The sequence below is a fragment of the Pantherophis guttatus genome, chromosome 1 (assembly GCF_059756535.1).
Source record: "Pantherophis guttatus breed Tessera chromosome 1, ASM5975653v1, whole genome shotgun sequence".
In the NCBI taxonomy this organism is placed as follows: Eukaryota; Metazoa; Chordata; class Lepidosauria; order Squamata; family Colubridae; genus Pantherophis; species Pantherophis guttatus.
The window spans coordinates 16,838,197-16,860,441 of record NC_142063.1 but is presented as its reverse complement, the minus strand read 5'-3'; the positions used below and the strand labels follow the sequence as shown (position 1 = coordinate 16,860,441).

Below are 22,245 nucleotides of genomic sequence, written 5' to 3'. Positions count from 1 at the left end.
TGCCTCTACTATAAAAAAAAAATGGCATCGAAGGGGAAAAATAAGACTATGACATTTTTTTCCCGTATTTCACTGAATTTGGCAGGGAGCATGGGAAGAGGAAGTGCGGTTTAAAGCCAACATTAGTCAAGATGCTAGTAGTAAAAATCGGTTACATTTCTAAGGATGGGATTGAACATACTAGAGACAACAGCTGTTTGCACCCATGTTGTGCTTTATAAAGCCGGAGACCCTGTGTTGTGTTTTGTTTTTTTCCTACACTAGGCACCCTCTACTTGTGCCCCTGGCTGGGAATTATGGGAGCTTAGTCCAACACGTATGGAGGGCAGCAGTAATATAACGATTTACCTATGGCAAGGCTGTTTTCTTTTCCCCCATAACAATTGGTAGCAAGAGAGATGTGGACTTTTTGTCTCGTGGTGTTGTTTTTATTTATTTCTTTTTTTTTTTAAACACAAAAAAATGTACTCCTCTGGTCCCTTCTGCTCCATGTGACTAAATTGCACACTGTTCTTAAGACAGCCAAGTTAAAAACCTTTCTAGAAAAAAAAATGAAAAGGGGAAGGGAGATTCAATCAGATGTTGGGTTTTTGTTTCATTTTTTTGTAGGAAAAAAAAATATCCATCTCCACACGGCTCACTTTTCTCTTTGGGAGCGTCAGACTTATTTTTTTTCATATTTTTCTTTTTTTTAAAAAAAAAAAACAAAAACAACAACAAAAAAAGAACAACCTGTTCATTCGTTTCAGACTGAGGAGGTTCAATAGAGCTGTTTTTATATAAACTGTCCAGTAATTCTTTAAACCAGCAAAGGTCCAGAGCAGAACATCTGTCGGAAACAAGATTCTATTTATTAAAAAAAAAAAAAAAAAACCCCGAAAACAAGAAGATGCACATCCTCCGTGTTCGGTTGCTCCATTTCTTCTGGCGGTGGCAAGTCTGTCTGCATTTGCTCGTAGTATAAGTTATTACTGGGTTAAAAAGAAAACAAAACGAAACCTCCAAACTCAAACACCAAACTCCTGCTGTTAGCCTTTGGAATAGAGCCTCCTCAGGAAATAGTGGGGTTTAGAGAAAACAAAGCCGTGAGGAAACCGGTCCAGCTTTCTGGGTTTTTTCCCCCTCCCCCAATGTTGCCAGGTCCCGCTTCTGCTTTCTATGAACGAGTGAAGAAGTACATCCTTGGTCACGAAGGGCCACTGTATGATCAACCAAAGTAAAATTCAGCTTAACGTAACTTTAAAAAAAAAAAGAGAGAGAGAGATGGTATGTAAGAAGGGAAGGGACTGAGACCGGAAGCCACTGAGCCATCAAATCTCTTGCATGAGTCCTTGTTCCATTCTAGTGCTGATCAAAAAAAAAAAAAAAAGAGAGAGAGAAAATAATAATAACCCCCAAACTAAAGAGACAAAATACACAGAGAAAACAATAATATTAAATTGAGATTCTCCTCGGGGATGGTCTCAACCATCAGCCAACAAAAAAAAAAAGAGTTTGCAAGAACTCGGTAGCCGAAATGTTCATTACCACCCTTTCGAGCGTCCATTTCTATCCAGCAGGAAGCTACGTATATGTAAAAAATACTTTCCGGCAAACCCCGCGGGCAGATCCAGTTAGACTTGAAAGCGGCTTTTCCACTGTGTGGAGAGATTTCGGAGGAAAAAATGGCAGAATCAAAAAGGAGGAGAAGAAAAAAAAAACCCAAGAAGATGTAATAGACAAAAAAAAATTTTTTTTTTTTGTTTTTTGAAGTCTTCCACTCGGGGCGGAGGTTCCTGCGTTATTTCCATGTGGCCGATTGAGGGATGGACCGTGGAGGAATCATATCCAAGAGATATTCGCGCTGGCGATCTACGGCTGAGGAGGTGGTTTTGTGCACGGTGAGACTAGGGTTAACGAAGTTCAACGTCCCTCCTGGAGAAAAGGAACACAAAGGGTGCGTTGAAATGAACTCTTAAAAGGGAGAGACAGCTTTCCCCTTCTAATAGTGTCTAGAGCAGTTTTTCTCAACTTTAGCAGCTTGAAGATATGTGGATTTCAACTCCCAGAATTCCCCAGCCATCCAGCAATGGCTGGCTGGGGAATTCTGGGAGTTGAAGTCCACACATCTTCAAGCTGCCAAGATTAAGGTACGTTGATCTAGGCACTCTCTCCCCTTTTTCTGGCTTCCTCAGATGTATCAAGGTGGGCATGTCTTAACATTCCCATGAGGAACTGCTCATTCTCAGTAATATTGAGAAGCAACCAGATTGGGAAAAGGCATCCCACCTGGGGACAAAGCCAGCATAGAATAAGGGTGAGAGATATGGGGAAATCTTAAAAAAAAAAAAAAGTTTGCAAAATACAATTAATCAAACTATAGACAAGAGACAGACACAGGTAAAGAAAAGCCCGAAAAAAAAACCCATGAGCACCGAATACCTTCTGCCATTAGATGCATGTAGTCTTTGACTTACGACCATTTTGTTTTAATGTCACGACAGCCCCGGAAAAAATGACTTATGACACACACCCCGTCTTCAAAGTTACAACTGTTGCACCAGCCTGGTGGTCACACGATCGCAATTCGGCTCGCATTTATGACCGTTCGCAGGAACTTGCGGTGACTTAATTGCAATTGGTAACCATCCCGGCTGGCTTCTGAGAATCGAAGTTAATTGGGAAAGCCCAATTCATTTAATACGTGCGCGATTCACTTAACAACTGCAGGGTTCGCTGAATGACCACCGTAAGAATAGTAAATCAAATTAGGCCTAGTCACATGATGACTTGTTTAATGTCTGCCATCACTTAGCCCAATGCGGATGGAAAGATCCCCCTTGTTGCAATTGTGCTGATATGCAAAGTATTAAACATACAGGTGGTACTCGACTTACAACAGTTCATTTAGTGACCGTTTATAGAGTTACAATGGCACTGAAAAAAGTGGCTTATGACCATTTTTCACACATAAGAATGATGCAGCAGCCCCATGGTCACTTGGCTAGAATTCAGACGCTCGGCAACTGGTTCATATTTATGACGGCTGCAGCGTCTTATGGGTCACGGGATCGCCTTTTGCGACCTTCTGACAAGCAAAGTCAAAGAGGAAGCCAGATTCACTTAACAACCAGGTTACCAACTTAACAAATGCAACGATTCGTTTAACAATTGTGTCATAAAATGGGGCAAACTCACTTCACTTAACAAATGTTCCACTTAGCAACATAAGTTTTGGGTTCAATTGCGGTCGTAACTCGAGGACTACCTGTATTGTGCAAGATTGCCCGTGTCATGCGTTCCCTGGCTCCCTAGAAAACCTGCACGAAGCAACGCCAGAGGCGATTTCCTGGATGGGTGAATTGGACAATCCGTTATAAGGCCACTGTGAAAGCCCCATAGAAGTTTTACTTATAATTATGTGGACTGTGTGATATATGTTTACTTCTCTTCTGTCATGTTCTAGTTAATAATAATAATAATAATAATAATAATAATAATAATAATAATAATAATAATTTAGCCACTATTTCATTCTGGTCCCAATTGTGGTTTTAAGTCGAGGACTAGCTGTAACACTGAAACCAGTGGTGAAATCTAAAATTTGTTACTACCGGTTCTGTGGGCGTGGCTTGGTGGTGGTGGGTAATGTGACTTGGTGGGCATGGTCAATTTTTTTTTTTAACTTTTAAAACCATTTTTTCTACAATCTCTTCGGGGAAGAGATTGTAAAAGAATGCTTTCAAAAGGCTCTGACAATCCAAGCTGAGTTGCCTGATCATCAGAGGCATTTAAAAGAAAAAAAGTCTCTGCAGATCAGGCAACTTTTTTTTTTTTACTTTTAAAAACATTTTTTCCGCTGAAGAGATTGTAGAAAAAATGGTTTTAAAAGTAAAAAAAAAAAAGCCTTTGATGATTGTGCGGCTCAGCTGGGCATTGGGGAGGGGGGGGGGCAGGGATGTTTGCTACCGATTCTCCGAACCACCCGCCTCCATCGCTACAATAGTTTGTTCAATTGCCCTCTCTCAGAGGAGATATTCAGCTGGTTCGAACCGGTTCGCCCGAACCAGTAGCAGAAGTCATGTGTGGGGGCCCCCCCACTCGTCCTGGCTCTATGCCATCCTATTTAGGCATGGCGCATGTGTGGCAAACCAGTAGTAACATAATGAGAAACCCACCGCTGCCCTCTCCCCACCTCAAAATAAGAGAGGGGAATTCATCACATGACCCCAGAGTGGGTTTCGTTGTCGTCAGAAGAACCTAGAAAAATATACCACTTCTGGGCTTTTTGGCTTTTAACAATAAGCAATATAAATTAAATAGATCAAGATTTTATAATTTGTAGCTCTAAGAGAGTCACCAAAAGGACACTGATATTTCCCAGTATCCCTTTTCAAGGGAGTCATGGGGTTGCTCAGAATCCATACACAGGTAGTCCTCGACTTATAACGGTTCATTTAGTGATTGTTCAGCGTTACAACATCACTGAAAAAAGGGATTTAGGATCATTTTTTTTCACCCCCGTGACCGTTGCAGCATCCCCACAGTCACATGATTAAAATTCAGACGCTTGGCAGCCGACTCGTATTTATGACGGTTGCAGTGTCCTGGGGTGACGTGATCAGCTTTTGCGACTTTTTGACCCAGCAAAGTCAACGGGGAAGCCAGATTCACTTTAACAACCGTGGGTTACTAACTTTTAACAACTGCAATGATTTTTACTTAACAGCTGTGGCAAGGAAGGTCGTAAAGCGAGGCAAAACTCACTTCAAACAAATGTCTCGCTTAGCAAGAGAAATCTGGGGGGCTCGATTGTGGTTGTAAGTTGAGGACTACCTTTAATATTTCACAATAGAGGAGGGAGGCCTTAGCATACTTAATATTGCTTTGAAAGAGTGAATGCAGCAAAAAGAAAGGAAGAGAAATAAAATAGAAACACCCTTTTCACCCAGAGATTGTTTTCCTTTCAGAAAGAATGCTGGCCGGACAAGGGAGCGCGGCCAGCGGCGGTAAAGACAAGAAGTCTCGAGAGCGAGTCATCTACCTGCGTTGACGGGTGTCTTCTTCCAAGTGTAAGCACCTCCTTTGCCGATGGGTCTCTGAGCACGCTTACCTTGCCTGCCACCAAGTACGGCCACACCGGAGGCGTTCTGCAACTTGGGCGACTGGCTAAATGCATGCAAGACTCCGCGAGGGGTGCTGGCACTTCGGGGCAGCTGGCTGGAGGCCTGAGCAATGATCAAGACAAGGAAGAGAAAATAAACCATGAAATTCAAGGGCTGGAAAGGAGGCCAGAGTAGAATCACATTCTTGGAATCATATAGAGAGCAGTGTTTCCCGAGCTTGGGAACTTTTAAGGTATGGAGACATCAACTCCCAGAGTTGAAGCTATACTGGCTGGGAAATTCTGGCAGTTGAAGTCCACACATCTCAAAGTTCCTAAGCTTGGAAAACACTGGTCTGATCAGAATAGAGTTGGAAGGGACCTTGGAGGTCGTCTAGTCCAACCCCTGATCAAGCAGGAGACCCTATACCAAGGATGGCTAACCTATTTTTTCCTCAGGTGCTGAAAGCACACACGTGTGCCCACACCTACAATGCAATGCACCCCCTGCGCATGTGTGCGTGACCCTCCCCGCGCTGCCCCGCCCCCCACACATGCGTGCACGACCCCTCCCCACACACCCCAGGAGGCCTCTCTGAAACCTCTGGAGGCCGGAAATGGCCCGTTTCTGGACTTCCGGTAGGCCCGTTTTTCACTCTCCCAGAGCCTCCGCGGGAGCCCTGTACTTACCTGGCATCCAAAACGGGCTGCGTGGAGACTCCTGGGAGGGGAAGGGAGGGGAGGGGTGGGCAGGGCCAGCTGAAAATCAGCTGGCCAGCGCAAGCATGCGCGCTGGAGCTAACCTAGGGCAACGACACGCGTGCCTGCAGATATGGCTCCGCGTGCCACCTGTGGCACACAAGTGCCATAGGTTTGCCATCATGGCCCTATACCATTTTAGATAAATAGTTGTCCAATCTCTCCTTAAAAACTTCCAGTGTTGACGCAAACACAACTTCTGGAGGCAAATAGTTCTACTGGTTAATTGTTCTCACTGTTAAGAATTTTCTCCTTAACTTCTGGTTGCTTCTCTCCTTGATTAGTTTTCATCCACTGCTTCTTCTCCTGCCTTCAGGTGCATTATTAGAGAATAGCTTGACTCCCTCTTCTTTGTGGCAGCCCCTGAGATATTGGAAGACTGCTATCATGTCTCCCCTAGTCCTTCTCTTCCTCAAACTAGACATACCCAGTTCCTGCAACCGTTCTTCATATGTTTTAGCCTTCAGTCCCCTAATCATCTTAGTTGTGTGTTCTTTAGCTCCCATGGCCAAACAGGAGAAAGTGAATTAGTTGTGTTAAGTGTTCTTTTCATGTGCCCAGTCCTGATATGTTGGAATATTATGAGACTCACCCAGAAAAACAAATGGCCTTGATGTTCCTGGATGCAAAGAAAGCTTTTGATAATGTGAACTGGCAGTTTATGGTAGATTCTAGTTTATGCCACAGGGGAACTTATGGGTTTCTAGGCTGTTCACATGCAACTGGGGAGGGAGGGAGGACTGAACTTGCTTTTAGAATAACATGGTGGGGAGTTGTACAACAAAAATCACATTAAATAAGTATAGAAATAAGCATTTGTGTTTTTGATTACCTCTTTTGTATTACATTCTAAATTGTTTTTGTGCCAACTTTTGGAAAAGTATTAAGAGGTTCAGTTGTGCATCTTTATTGTGGATGTGCTCATCCACACATCCATGAAATATATAGAAATATGTAAATAAAATGTATGTCCCAGAATCCACAGGGTCGTTGTCCCCCCCCGTCCCCCCCTCACTTCTTTCCCATACAGGTAGTCTTTGACTTACAACTATTGGTTTAGGAAACATTCAAAGCAGGGGTGAAATGCTCCCGGTTTGGACCGGATGACAGCAACGGTCATAAATAGGAACCAGTTGCCAATCATCTGAATTTTGATCACATGATCATGGGGGATGCTGGAAAGGTCATTAACTGTGAAAAATAGTCATAAGTCCCTATTTTCAGTGCCGTTATAACTGAACGGTCATTAAACGAACTGTTGTAGCAATAGCAATAAGACTAATGTAATGCTTTACATCTTTCTCTAAGCCAGTGTTTCTCAACCTTGGTAGCTTGAAGATGGGTGGACTTCAACTCCCAGAATCCCCCAGACAGCGCTGCTGAGCAGGGGTGAAATGCTCCCGGTTCGGACCACATCACCTGATCCGGTAGCGATGGTGGGCCCCCCCATGCCCAGCTGAGCCGCGCGATCATCAGAGGCTGTTTTTTTTTTACTTTTAAAAGCATTTTTTCTACAACCTCTTTGGCCAAAAAAAAAAAAAATGCTTTTAAAAGTAAAACAAAAAAGCTTCTAATGATCGTGCGGCTCAGCTGGGGTCATCAGAGGCTTTTAAAAGCATTTTTTCTGAAACCTCTTCGGCTGATGAGGTTGTAGAAAAAAATGCTTTTAAAAGCCTCTGACGATCCCAGCTGAGTTGCCTGATCGTCAGAGGCTTTTAAAAGCCTTTTTTTTCTGAAACCTCTTAAGATTGTAGAAAAAATGCTTTTAAAAGTTAAAAAGAAAAAGTTGGCCACGCCTACCGTCACATTACCCCACCACCACCACCAAGCCACGCCCACAGAACCGGTAGTAACCAATTTTATATTTCACCACTGGCTGTGAGGACTTCTTCTCCAGCCTGTAAAGCTTGAGAAAGCAAGCCAGAAGATGCCTACCTGTTTGAGCGAGTGATGCTGCTGAGCTATCTGTTCTGGCTTGCTCTGAATCGGGGAGGCGGCCTGTTGCAATATCCGCTGCTCGATCTCCTGCTCCTGTTGCAAGGCCTTCACGAAGGCGGCCTTCAGCCGGCTCGTGTGCTCGGCCTTCAGCGCCTTCTTCTGATTGGAGGACATGCACGTCTCACACATGATGGAGCCGCTCTTCTCTTCCCTCCAGCGGCAGGTGAAGTCCGTCTTGCACTGGACGCAGGTGTAGGGCTCCTGCGAGGAGGGGCTGACGGAGACTTTACCTGCGCAAGAGGAGACGGAAAGGATCAACCAAGGGCTTCTGACCTCTGGCTGGGAAAAGATGGCCAGGAAAAAGCTATAGCAAGAAGTGGGAAGAATAAGAGTAGGGCGTCTCTACTCCTCGAGCCAATTGAACAGTGCAATGGATGGGAGTTAAGTTTTAGAAGACTGGGAGACAGCCGGGAAGGCAAGAAACAGAGATTTACCAAAAAAAGTTCTAAAACAGAAAGCAGAGTTGATCTCTACAGCAGGGGTCTCCAACCTTGGCAAATTTAAGCCTGGTGGACTTCAACTCCCAGAATTCCCCATGCCTTGTGTCAATAGTGTGGTGTAGCGGTTAGGGCAGTGGACTCAGATTAAGGTGATCTTGATTCAAGCCCATTCTTAGTATTCTTCATTCAGAGAGTTACTTTGAATTGGTCATTATCTGTCAGCCCAACCTAATTCATAGGGTTGTTATGGGGATATAATCGGAAAAGGTTCTATTATGTATACTGCCCTAAACTCTTTGTAGGACTGGTGGGGACATAAAAGAGCCTGGTGGCGCAGTGGACTAAACTACTGTTAAAGTAGTATTTAACTGCCAGCTGCCTGCAATTACTGTGAGTTCAATTCTCACCAGGCTCAAGGTTGACTCAGCCTTCCATCCTTCCAAGGTAGGTAAAATGAGGACCCGGATTGTGGGGGCAATAAGCTGACTTTGTATAAAATAGAACACCACTTAGGGGGGCGCCAAAAACCCTCCTAAGCAGGTATATACAAAAGTATGAAGGCTATTGCTTAAAAGCATTGTAAGCCGCCCTGAGTCTCCAGAGAAGGGCGGTATATAAATCAAACTAATAAATAAATAAAAGACAACATACAACCTGAGAGCCAGTTTGGTGTAGTGGTTAAGGTGCTGACCTAGAAACCGGGAGACTGTGAGTTCTAGTCCCTTTGGCATGAAGCCCAGAGATTTCTCTCTCAGCCCAACCCATCTCACAAGTGTTGTTGTGGGGAAAATAGGAGAGGAAGAGTATTAGGTATATTCACCACCTTGGGTTATTTATAAAGTAATAAAGGCCGGATAAAAATCTATTAAATAAAAAAACAGCCAATAATAAAACAATGCCAACCCATCTTCTCCCTGTTATCAGAGGTGGTATCCAGCCGGTTCGGATCGGTTCGCCTGAACCGGTAGTGGAAATCATGGGTGGGCCCGCACACTTGCCCCAGCTCTATGCCATTGTATTTAGGCATGTTTTTGAGGCCGGGCACATGTGCGGAAGGCAGGCGTGCGGGCGAACTGGGCCCACACACGCACGAAGCAAGCAAGCGTGTGCGGCGAACCAATAGTAACATAATTAGAAACCCACCACTGCTTGTTACATATGTGTATCACCCAGTTTGCATTAAGCAATGGAGGTGAAAATCTCAGCTTTATTGAGAGCAGACAGTTAAGGTACTCCTAAAATTGCTTTTCCCATCCTAGAATCCCCCAGAGAAGCTGTTGGTCTAAAGTTCTATCAGCCTCTACTCAACATGACTAAAAAGCAAGCATGATAGGAACTGAAGTCCAGCAACAACTCACAACTCTAAGCAATGTACTGTATTTTTTGGACTATAAGACGAAAAATAAAAAGAGGGTGAAAATCTGGGTGCATCTTACACTCCGAATGTAGCTCCGCCCAGCTTCTCAAACGGAGGTTTCAGGGGCTGAAAAAAGCATCAGAAATGAAGCTTCAGAAAAGAAGCCCCCAAACAGAGCTTCAGAAAAAAAGCCTCCGAAACAAAGCTTCAGAGGCTTTTTTTCTGAAGCTCTGTTTCGGAGGCTTTCAGAGGCAGGAAAAGGTTTTTTTCTGAAATGGAGTTTCAGAAGTTTCAGAGGCAGGAAAAAAAAGCAAAAAAAAGCAAGGCACAGAGCTCACAACCAAGGAACCTGTTGCTAAAATTCACCTCTGGGAACAGCTGATTGGGGGTATTCTGGGAGGCCAATCCACCTGCCAATCAGTTTTTTTCTTATTTTCCTCCCCAAAAACTAAGGTGCGTCTTATACTTGGAAAAAATACGGTAAATCTCAACTTTGTTTCTCTCTAGGTGGCCTCCAATAGTGCTAGGACTACAGTTCCCAGTGTTCTAAGTTTGAAGGCTTCAACGTTTGGCCCCTTCACAGCTTCTCCTCCTCCTCACCTTGAGCTTCTAGTAGGTTCTGCACAACTTCCTCCAACCCAACCAGGTAGATGAACTCATTGTTAGCTGCACTGGGCAGGAAGCTCATTTCAGGAGCAGGAGGTTTGGGTGGAGGAATTTCCAGCAGGGTTTTCTCCAGCTGTTTCCGCAATGCCAACTTAGCAGCTGCTTGCCGACTGGCAGGAGAGTCGTTCGAGTTGACGATGGAAGCAACGCTGGTGGCGGTCGAAGCGTTCACCTGGGCGGACGTCCCAGCTGCACCTTTCAATGAAGTTGGGGAAGCCTGGGAAACGAAACGGGGGGAAGAAAAGTCTTTCTTATAACCATCCAATTCCACCACGCGCTACTCAAAAGAAAGCAGAGATCTATGCATAAGGTGGAATCTTCTCAGTGGAGGAAAAGGAATCTGAGACTTCCTGGGTACAAGCAGAGACCTAAATCGTAAATGGAAAATCTGGTTCTTTCAAAATTGTAGGTAGTCCTCGACTTACAACAGTTCATTTAGTGACCGTTTGAAGTTACAACAGGATTTTAAAAAATTGACTTATGACCATTTTCCCCCACTTATGACCATTGCAGCATCCCTGTGATTAAGTGATCAAAATTCAGGCGCTTGGCAACTGGTTCATATTTATGACCACTGTAGTGCCCTGGCGTCACGTGGTCACCTTTTGTGTCTTTTGGACAAGCAAAAGTCAATGGGGAAGCCAGATTCACTTAACAACCGTGTTACTAACTTAACAATTTCAGTGACCCACTTAACAACTGTGGCAAGAAAAGTTGTAAAATGGGGCAAAACTCGCTTAACAACTGTTTCACTCAAGAAGAGAAATGTTGGGCTCAATTGTGGTTGTAAGTCGAGGACTACCCGTATTTCTATGAATGGGGGAAGGAATATCTGAGGGGTGTGGTGGCCAAGTGGTTAAGATGCTCACCTCCCACTTGGAAGGTTGAGAATTCCTAGGTAGCAGATGCTTCTCTCCTAGGGTGCAGAGAAAAAATATCTGCGTCATAGGCATCAGGAAGGGCATCCGGCCAGTAAACGCTCAGCTCCATTCAGTTGCCCAGTCTCTACCCCGAATTAAGGGATTACAGGGGCATAAAAAGAGAGTTTTAGGCAGGGGTGAAATGCTCCTGGTTTGGTCCAGTTCGCCCGAACCGGACCAAAAAGAAAGTTCCAACAACCAGGTGAGCGACGTGCGATCATCGGAACTTTTTTTTTTTTTTTACTTTTTACTTTATTAGCATTTTTTTACTACCAATTCTCCGGAACCAGTAATAAAAATGCTTTTAAAAAGTAAAAAAAAAGGCTCCGACAATCACAGCTGTGGCACGCAATCGTCACAGCCTTTGTTTTACCTTTTAAAAGCATTTTTTTTACAACCTATCTGGCCGAATAGGTTGTTAAAAAAATGCTTTTAAAAGGTAAAAAAAAGGCTCCGAAGATCACAGCTGTCGCGTGCTATTGTCAGAGCCTTTCTTTTTACTTTTAAAAGCATTTTTTTACAATTTACTTGGCCGAATAGGTTGGGCGTCCTCCTGGATTCATGGCTGTCTTTAGAAGAGTACTTGACAGCCGTGGCCGGGAGGATTTTTCATCAGGTTCGCCTGATCCGCCAGTTGCGTCCCTTTCTGGATCGGGATTCCTTACACACGGTCACTCATGCCCTCGCCACCTCCCGCCTGGACTATTGTAACGCTCTCTACATGGGGCTCCCCTTGAGGAGCACCCGGAGGCTCCAACTGGTGCAGAGTGCGGCCGCGTGGGTGGTAATGGGAGCAACATGGCGTTCCCATGTAACACCCCTCCTGCGCAAGCTGCACTGGCTCCCGGTGGTCTTCCAGGTGCGCTTCAAGGTTTTGGTCACCACCTTTAAAGCGCTCCATGGCTTAGGACCTGGGTACTTGCGGGACCGCCTACTACCACCAATAGCCCCCCACCGGCCGGTACGCTCTCATAGAGAGGGGCTCCTCTGGGTGCCGTCGGCCAAACAATGTCGACTGGCGGCCCCCAGGGGGACAGCCTTCTCTGTGGGGGCACCTACTATCTGGAACGAGCTCCCCCCGGAGATACGGAGGATCCCGGATCTGCGCACCTTCCACCACATTCTTAAGACCTTTTTATTCCACCAGGCGGGCCTGGCCTAACTTTCTCCCTCTTTTTAAATAATTTTTAAATATTTTTAAATATTTTTAATATTCAAAGTTTAATTTGTTTTAAATTGATTGGGGTTTTTTAATCTGTGTGGGCCAAACTATTTAATTCGATTTTATTTCTGCTTTTTAAATTTTGTATGTATGTATTTTATTGTTGGCTGTTCACCGCCCTGAGTCCTTCGGGAGTAGGGTGGTATATAAATCAAATAAAAGTAAAGTAAAGTAAGTAAGAAATGCTTTTACAAGGTTAAAAAAAGGCTCCGAAGATCGTGCACCGCAGCTGATCACACTCCCCCCCTGCGCTGTTCTACTTACCCCATGCCTCCCCTTGGCATGCACATGCGTGCAGGCACCTCATATTTAGTGCATGGTGCGTATGCGCAGCCAGCGAACTGGTAGTAAACCGGTTCAGATTTCACCACTGGTTTTAGGGGAGGGAATATCCCTCCTATTCACAACAGAATCAGCTCTATCAACTCACTCTGTAGCTATAGAAAATAGGAAGGAGATAAAACTATACCACTGAGTTATGAAAACAAGCATCCTCCTACAGTAGTCCTTGACATACGACCACAACTGAGCCCAACATTTCCACTGCTAAGCCAGACAATTGTTAAGTGAGTCACCATGCCTTGCTTTATGACCTTTTTGCCATGGTGAATCTGGCTTTCCCCGTTGACTTTGCTTGTCAGAAGCTGCCTAGGAAGGTTGCAGGTGACAATCCCAGGACTTTGGAATGCTGCAACCATCGTGAATACATGCCCGTTGCCAAGCACTTTAAGTTTGATCACATGAGTGTCGGGATTCTTCAATGGTCATAAATTGAGAACTGGCAGAACTGTTGCAACTTTGAATGGTCATTAAACGAATGGGACTACCTGTAGAGAGGCAAGGAAGGCATGCGTGCTTCTGATTGGACCTTCCTGAATGACGTCGGGAGGAAGAAAGGCTTAAGGGCAACATTGCTGCCTGCTTACCTGCGGGATGTTGACCAAAAGGCTCGCATTCGGGACATTGGCAACGCGGATGAGACCCTGCTGTATGATCCGCTGGCCCTGGATCTGCACGCTGGGAACGGAAGCCCGTGGAGCTAGGAGCAGCGGAGGAGGCCCCGAGCTGGAGTGCGGGCGGATGTTGTGGATTTGCTGGGGAGACACAGAGATGGACTGATACGGATGGATACGTGGGAGGACAAGATGGGTGGAGGGCGGGAAAAAGGGAGGGGGAGAAGGAAGGCCAAGCAAGGGGGAAGAGGAAGGGTGGGATGGTAACAACAAGATGCCGTGGGAGCAATGCGAAAAGGGGGGGGGAAGAAGGAAAGTAAGAAGGAAAAACTATTAGTTTATTATTTATTTTTTTAATCAAGAAAAAGGAATAAGCCCAAAGCCAACAGTGTGTGGCTTTATTTTCAGAACGGTTGGAAGATTTTCAGGATGCATCAGATTCTAACAGGAAGTGCTTTGTTTTGTTTTGCTCAGATAATCAAATAATTTAATATAAGCCTGGCAAAATAAGCTTTATAAAGGCGCTTCGATTTGCACCCCCTTTTTTCAGCACTCCACATGGTCGCTAAATGAATGTTCGTTAGCTGAGGACTGCCTGTAATGAATAGGCCTGAATGGCAGAAAGGCTGCGGGAATTTAAGAGCAGTGGATAATGGAAGCAAAGCAGGCGTGAGACCAACTCAACAAATGGCTCGACAAAGGTGGCATGGGGCAAGGCAAGAATGTGTAATGTTACGTATGTGTTGTTGGGAATATGAATGTATGTACATTTGCAGCCAGGCAATACCATGGGGTTGACTGAAAACACAAATTATTTGCAGTACATATTAGACAGAGTGTTGTGGATCTGATAATTAATGTGTCGAAATCCAAGGCAGTTGTGTTTGACAGGGATGGTAAAGTGTAGAGTAGATAAATGACAGAAAATTAGAAAAGATGAATTTTAAAATGTACTGGTAGAAAGCTGGTGAGTAGTATATGGTATTCTCTTGGTTAAAAGATGCAAAAATGGATACACATACAACCAATTTTGCCTCCTTTATTATACAGAGTAGAGATTGAGTATGTCAAGAGACACGGTCGTGATTTATTAAATGTATCTAAATGAAAAGCAATGGAAACAGGGTACTTAAGAAGTGTTACGTAGGAGAGAAAGGGTCAAGAATGAAAGGATTTTGAAGAAACATGGAGGGAGTACAAAAACAAGTGATCGGTGGGCATAATCATGACAATATATGATACTCATAAGTATAGAACAAATATATGGAAGAGGAAAATGTGTTGAGAGAGAGAAGGACTGAGAAAGTTGCAGTTTGATGGAGTTGATGAGCTCTTGAAAAAACGAGAGAGGTGAGAAGTTTAGTGAACAAAAGGCAAAGGAAGAAGTGATGGATGGCGCCTGAATGATACAGCAGCAGGAGGAGTGGTTTGCCAGAACAGAACGCCACGGAGCGGTACCGTGAATGTGCAAAATACTTTTAACTAGTTTTCTTTTTCTTCTCTTACAACTTTAATTGCTTCATCTTGCTAATTTTTAAGTCATTTCATTTCTTCTGCCTTATTTCTCTGTGCTTGAGGGGATATTCCAAAAGCAATAACATCATGTATGTATGCATGCATGTCAGCTGCCTTAAGTTTGTCCAGAAGAGAGAGGATAGGGGATAACTCAAATTAATAAATAATAAACAACAGATCCAAGTTCTAGTGTCCCCTTGGCCACAAAATTACTTGAGACTCACTCATAGGGTCGTTGTTATGGAGCATCAAATGAAGCTGAGACCATCATAGATTTGTCTCCCAGAAGAAAAGCACGGCGTATATAAACGAATCAATTCATATGAAGCGTTTTTAACTGAATTACATGAACTCATGAATTCATTACATGAATTCATTACATGAACTACATTTTGCTTACATGGCATTTTCTGAGAAGTGGGCATGGGCCAGCAATGCATTTGCTTTACACAAGTAATCCTTGTTTAGCGACAATTTGCGACTGGCAATTCAGTTGTTACACAAAACAGTTGTTAAGTGAAACTGTGACTGTGCTTATGATCTTTCTTCGGCTTTCCCTTGGTTTACAGGTCTGTGAAGGCGATATATCCAAGAATTGGCCCCAGAGTTACTTCTTCATCACCGTCGCAACTGTGAACGGTCACTAAACAAGGCAATAACTAAACAAAGACTACCTGTGCGGGGGAACTATCAAGGATAAAAGAATTGGAAGGGACCTTGGAGGTCTTCTAGTCCAACCCCCTGCTCAAGCAGGAGAACTTGCCTCATTTCAGACAAATGGCTGTCCAGTCTCTTCTTAAAAAACTCTTAATGATGGAGCACCCACTGCTTCTGGAGGTATGCCAATCCATTGAAGGGGCACCCAAACTCTGTCTTCTATGCAATATTCTTGTTTTTCAACCTTGATAAGCTTAAGATGCATGGACTTCAACACCCAAAATTACCTAGGCAGCAAGACTAGCTGGAGAATTCTGGGAGTTGAAGTCCATGCATCTTTTAATTTGCCAAGGATTTAGGATTCCAACACTAAACACAACCAGTTATTTGACCCGACTCAGCCTCCCGTGCCCAGTATAACCCAGCCAGCAGCAACTCTCTGGGGTTTCAGTCAGAAAGGGATCTTTCCCAGCGAAGCAGAGATAATCAGGATCTTGGGAGAGGAAAGGTGATGTGTGCGGGAAGGAAAAAAAGAAAGAATAAAAGGTACAACAATAGCTTACCTGTGCTCCTCGGACTAGAGGTGGCATGACTATTTGCGTGTTCTGTTGAGAGCCCAGCTTTGAAGATGTCTGCTGCCCACCCCGGATCAAAGGAGGAGGAATAACAGTCCCAGGAATACGTGAAGAAGCGTTCTGTTTTGGAAGGGAGGGGGTGGGTTGAGGAAGACAGGGAGTAGAGAGAAAAAAATGGTTTTGCTTTGTAACTGCAGACGGTCAAAGATCCATCAAGGGTCAAAGAAATATCTAGATTGAACAACCAAGAAGTAGATACAGACAGAGATAAAGATCCAAGAGAGGAATATGGGAGGCAAGTCAAAAAAAGCATAGCAATTAAAGTATTGAAGCGGGCAACAGACGATGGATCAATGATTTCTCTGTTTTGTTGTTCTGATTTGCTTTTCTTTCTCTCTCTCTCTCTCTTTTTCTTTTCTTTTTTTAGGTAGGTGACATGACTAGAAGTTAGGTAGGATAGAAAGTTTTTAAATAAAGGATGATATGATTAAAAGTTGGAATAAAAGATAGAAATAAGAGAGGGGGAATATTAGCGTATACACTTTTATATAATAAAAGCAATAACAAGAAAAAATATGGAATAATTGAATAATGATAGATTGTAACTTAATATGTTTATTATTATTAGAAATATATAAGTTGATTGAATGTAGTAATTATGATTAATTTTACTAGTTCCTCAGGCACAAAGCCAGCTGGGTGATCTTGGACCAGTCACTGTCAGCCCAAGGAAAAGAGGCACTGGCAAACCACTTCTGAAGTCTTCCCAACAAAACTTCAGGGACTTATCCCAGCAGTCACCAGGAGTCAACCCTGATTTCAAGGCAATATCCTTCAATATTGAATTGAATATTGAATTAAATATTGAAGGCAAAAGTCTGGTAAACTCGCAAGATTCGTTTTTCTTGCTATGTACATGTATACATCCAAATTAGATTGTGTTGTTTCTCTGTCTCATATACTATATGTGGGAATATGCATAATTTTGTATTTATTTGTCTATTTATCTATTTAACTATCTAATCTATCTAGTCTTTTTTATGTAGTGTATGTTGGAGGTGGTGACCCTTTGAGAGTTGTATATATTTGTAAATATTGCTACAATTTAAAGGTAAAAGGCATGTATGTACATAAATAAATAATTATACTGTGTTTCCCTGAAAATAAGACTCTGTCTTATATTTTTTTTGAACCCTGAAATAAGCGCTTGGCCTTATTGCGATGTGCTCAAATGTCTGATTGGGCTTATTATCAGGGGATGTCTTATTTTGGGGGAAACAGGGTAATATAATTAAATTTATATAATTAAATAATTATATAATATATAGAAGAGTAATCTATAAAATTGGAAACTATGTAATTATGAGTAATACCGATATTGGAAAGCTGTAAAGAGTAGAAATGTGATGTAAACGTTGAAATATGTTTAATAAAAATTTATTTTAAAAAAAAGAGAGAGAGTTGTATGCAACGAAATTTCATTTTAATGTATGCCGATTGGTGTACATTAAAAGTGACAATAAAGTTATTCTAAGTTCTAAAAGAGGCAATGGCAAACCACTTCTGAAATCGTCCCAGCAAAACTGCAGGGACTTATTCCCGCAGTCATCAGGAGTCAACCCTGATTTGAAGGCAGTATTAAAATTAATACATGTACAGCTTCGTTTCCAGTTTCTTTATCCGCTCAGAACTACTGTAGGAGCACAGACATTACAGGTGGTCCTTGACTTGCAACCAGTTGCTTAGTGGTTCATTAGTGTCCCAATGGAGCCTTCAAAAGATACCTATCACCTGGTTCCCACAGTCACATGACTCCATTTTGGGTGTTTGACAACCAGCCTGCATTTATGGCTGTTTGTAGCATCCTGAGGCTACATGACCGTGATTTATGACATTTTTGCTGAAAACCGGTGTTTATTTCCATTTTCAGCAAAAATGCCCCATAGCAAACCATGAGTCTGCTTAACAGTGTTTGCTTTATGACTGATGCAAAAAAAAAAAAAAAAAAAAGGTCATAAAATCAGATCAGCCACATGGGTGACTTGCTTTACAACTGTCAAAACTTATGACCATAATCAGGAGATCCATCACAGGTGTAAATTGAGGATTACCTGTACTGAAGCAGCCTACAAGACTGAATTAATTAACAAAGACCTTTCTTACGCCCTCACCTGTAGAAGGGCTGACTTGCCGGATGCAATGTTCTGTGTTCCCCGCACTAATGGGGGAGGTGTTGCTACGGCATTTCCTGAAGAACCAGCAGGCTATGAAACAGACAAACACAGAGATATTAGAATAGAAGCAGACTATTCTGAATGCTCCCTTTTGGTTCTCCGTTTATGGGCAGTGAGTTTTCACTGCCAAAATGTGGTGCCAAAATGCCTGTATTTTTTGGTTGCACAACTTTAGCCCAGTTTTCAAAGAGCAGAGGGGAGAAGTGAAAGAAGGAAAGATGGCAATTTGCTTCCTGGAAGAGTGCTGCTTTCATTTACATCAGGGGTGTTCCACTAACTTTAAGACCTGTGGACTTCAACTCCCAGAATTCCCCAGCCAGCTTACACTGATTTACATCCTTGAAAAAAAAAAAAAAAACAAGGAACACACTGTGCCACTCTCGGAATGTCACCCTATTACTGAATGGCTTCTTGCAGATCCCCATATCCAGCTGTCAGGGATGGACAGTTTAAAAAAAAATGCTAGTAGCCTCCATTATAATAATTAGCATATCTTTTCTCTTTACATCTTTACTTCTCCTTTCTCTCTGCCCAGCCTTAGAGCATCATTTTTTTTATTTTTTTAAAATTTTATTTATATGCTGCCCTTCTCTGGAGACTCAGGGCGGCTTACAATGCGTTAAGTGCCTTATAATGCCTTCATACTTTTGTATATTTATACAAAGTCAGCTTATTGCCTGTACAAACTGGGTCCTCAATTTACCTACCTTAGAAAGGATGGAAGGCTGAGTCAACCTTGAGCCTGGTGAGATTCGAACTTACAGTAATTGCAGACAGCTGGTGTTAATCACAATGCTATCAGTCTGCTGAGCCACCAGGCCCTTTTATAGCTCAAATTCCAGTGACCAGGAGTTCTATAAATAAATCTTAAAAGTTGTGCTTAAATAGGAAGGGAGAGGAAGTTTGAAGGCCGGAAATGGTCCCCGAGGTAATCAATGCCTGAGTGGTAGACAGGTGAGAAAGACCATATATAAACTCCAAATAGAGAAGAAGAAGAAAGAAAAAAATAAGGCAGAATCTGCTCACCTTTTGGGCTGTTGTTTCCTTTTGTATCTGACTTTGTCGTAATTTTTTCAGTAAGACAAGTTTGGCTTCTTCTAACCGCAGTTCTTCCTTCAGCTGTTTAATCATTCGTTCCCGTTCCTCTGGGCTGCTTTTCTACAAGGAAGAATTGGAAGAAAAAGTTTGAATTTCGTTGAGGGAGGGAGGGAGGGGGAGAGTCAAATTAGAGAGGATGACAGAAGGGCTGACTTTAAAAGAGTGATTTGAAGATGAGAGAGAGAGGAAGGGGGAGGACGGAGAGGGACAGACCAGGAGGGGGGGGAGAGGGAGAGAGAGAGAGAAAGAGATGGAGAGAGAGAGAGAGAGAGAGAGAGAGAGAGAGGGAGGGAGGGAGGGAGGGAGGGAGAGGGACAGAGAGAAAGAGAAGAGTACAAGAACCAATGTGACTTTGGCCAGCCTCCTCTAACCCAGTGTCCTACAGATATGTTAAAGGACAACTGTCAAAGTTCCCAGTCAGCAGTGACAGGATTGACATCATCCCAAGAGGGAATAAGGCAGGGGAAGGACGACTTTAGTGCTGCAGGAGAAATTCCAGGCATGAGGGCCAAAAAGGGACAGGCGGATGGTTCATGTAAGTGGCCCAGGCATAAAGAACAGAAAAAGCAGAGTCATGGTATGGGAGTAGTGGGAGAATTTTGAGCAGCTGGTACACCTGAAATGGATGAGAAATTCATGCACTTCAATTGAAGGAATAGAATGAAGCAGGAAGTTGGATGAAGAGGGAGAGCAGAGCCAGGGAGATAGGAAGCCAGCAGAGGAATCACAGTGGAGAAAACCCTCCTAGCATCAAAGCAGAGGACACAATTAGTTTTTGCCAATGGAAAGAGAAAAGTCAATATTATGTACTGCTTGTGCTGAAGAAATGATAGGATGCAGATGGGAGGAGTCCCCCAAGACAAACCTGTGATTTACCAGGCCAGAAGATCTGAACTTATCAAGGGACGGGACGGGACGGGACGGGGACAGGAACAGTCAGTTTGCTCTGTTTTATGACTGCTGGGTCAGACTTACCATTAGCACTTCTGCGCTGGTCTCTTTTAATGCTATTTTGGTTAATCCATTCATTCTTGGGCTTGACGGCTCGTTGTCCGATAGTACTATTACATCAGGAGAAGGGACTCTCCTCTCTCGCTTTACCTCACTAAAAAAAAAAAAAGAAGGTACATGAACAGGGATATTTTTAAGGAAAAGGATGAATATATCCTAAGACACCCCTCCTCCCCATCCTCTCCCCACTCCACAATGTGTATTTAGGTCTATTTAGGGGGAAAACAAAATGACACTTCCGCCTTCCAGATTCTACTTAATGTGGCTGCAAGAGGGTGAGAGAGAGATTCAGAAAGCAAACTAGGGATTCCATAAGACAGGGGTCCCCAAACTTGGCAGCTTTAAGACTTGTGGACTTCAACTCCCAGAATTCTCCAGCCAGCATAGCTTACCTTAGCATAGCTGGCTGGAGAATTCTGGGAGTTGAAGTCCACAAGTCTTAAAGCTGCCAAGTTTGTAGACCTCTGCCATAAGAGAACCAGGGCCTCTTATGATGATTCCTTGACTTTCCAAGGCTAAGAGAAAACCAGAATAAATGAATTATATAAAGTGCATTTGCAATTTATGAAGCAGTCAAATAAACTGCCTTTTGAACACAGAGAACTTGAAATGGCATATGGTATGGTCATGTGATTCTCTGGTATCTTTTTTGAGGTGTGTTTTAATGCAAAGAAGTAGATTTATGAGAAATCTCTTAAGTGTTAAAGATGTTGATGTGATATCAAATGATGTATAAAGCTTTGGAACCTGTTTATCAAGAATTAGGGTTGATCAAGCATGGCGGGGTGACTAAAAGAATTATACTGAGAAATTGGAAAGGAAATATTCCAGATGTTAAAGAATGGAATGTCATTTGGAAATGTGAGATTTACCCATTCTGGAAAAAGTAGTATTTTTCTGCCATTCAAATAATGAAGCAATATATACTGCTTTGGCACAGAGTTTGTGAAATTTTACAATAATATTTTCTATTGATTTTATAATAATATTTATTATTAAATCAGTGATTATTGAGGTTTAATAGATAAGGTAGATTTTTCTTTTCTTTGTTCTTTATCATTTTTTGCTTTTCATTATCTGTTCTTTAAGCTTAAGAACGATTACATTTCATCGTATTGTTAAAGTGTTTTTTTTTCATGTTTTGTCAATATTTCACATTTTGAAAACTAGCAAAGAAAAATCTTTCTTCTTCTTCATAGGAAGAAGAAACTGGTTCACCTTCACTTGATTTTCTGCAAGAGTAAGAAACATACAGATTTTCTCAGAGCTTCAAGATAGCCAATTGCCACTAAGATAGCCTTCAAACTACCATCTAAAAAGTTCCTGAAGGCAACTGCAGAAAGTTACTTAATTAAAGGCTTGTTTCTGAGTTTGAACAAGTCAATATAGTAGTACTTATCCCCAGATGGATTCAACTGACTTTCCCTCCCCCACACTTCTGCAGTGGAATGGTCTGAGGGGGCATCACCAGGTGCTTAACAAGGAAATATACCAAGAAGTTTTTGTGGAAGTGAAACTTCCATCCCAAGAAGAGGATTGTTAATAGCTGATCTAAAGCATCTCAGGTGAAAATGGCAGTACATACAAATTCCCCTAGAGGGCACCCTCATAAAGCAATATTTCACTCTTGAGCCTTAAAAGTTGAAATCCAGAATCAAAAGGGGAGGGGGAGTCTTTCCCCTAGTTCTTACACCAGACTCACGAACAATTGAATTTGGAAAAGGCACGGCGCACAGGATTCAAATTAATATTACAAG

At 42.8% G+C, this 22,245-nt stretch overlaps 1 protein-coding gene across 50 annotated transcripts in view; it reads right to left on the bottom strand.

The window, feature by feature from the left end:
• Positions 1-406: 406 nt before the first annotated feature.
• GATAD2A (GATA zinc finger domain containing 2A) overlaps positions 407-22,245 on the bottom strand; it is a 109,417-nt gene continuing 87,578 nt past the window's right edge. For 17 of the 50 annotated variants that reach the window (XM_087880310.1, XM_087878603.1, XM_087878996.1 and 14 more), the window contains 9 exons: positions 20,453-20,582; positions 19,406-19,537; positions 18,317-18,409; positions 16,134-16,265; positions 13,372-13,539; positions 10,238-10,520; positions 7,778-8,070; positions 5,024-5,207; positions 407-1,914 (listed from right to left, as the gene is read on the bottom strand). In XM_087880310.1, the coding sequence (XP_087736436.1) occupies positions 1,781-1,914; positions 5,024-5,207; positions 7,778-8,070; positions 10,238-10,520; positions 13,372-13,539; positions 16,134-16,265; positions 18,317-18,409; positions 19,406-19,537; positions 20,453-20,582 (1,549 nt within the window). In that variant the 3' untranslated portion in view covers positions 407-1,780. Of the gene's footprint in view, positions 1,915-5,023; positions 5,208-7,777; positions 8,071-10,237; positions 10,521-13,371; positions 13,561-16,133; positions 16,266-18,316; positions 18,410-19,405; positions 19,538-20,452; positions 20,583-22,245 lie in introns of all 50 variants that reach the window. The other 33 variants (XM_087878437.1, XM_060694680.2, XM_087878393.1 and 30 more) reach the window with 7 other exon arrangements.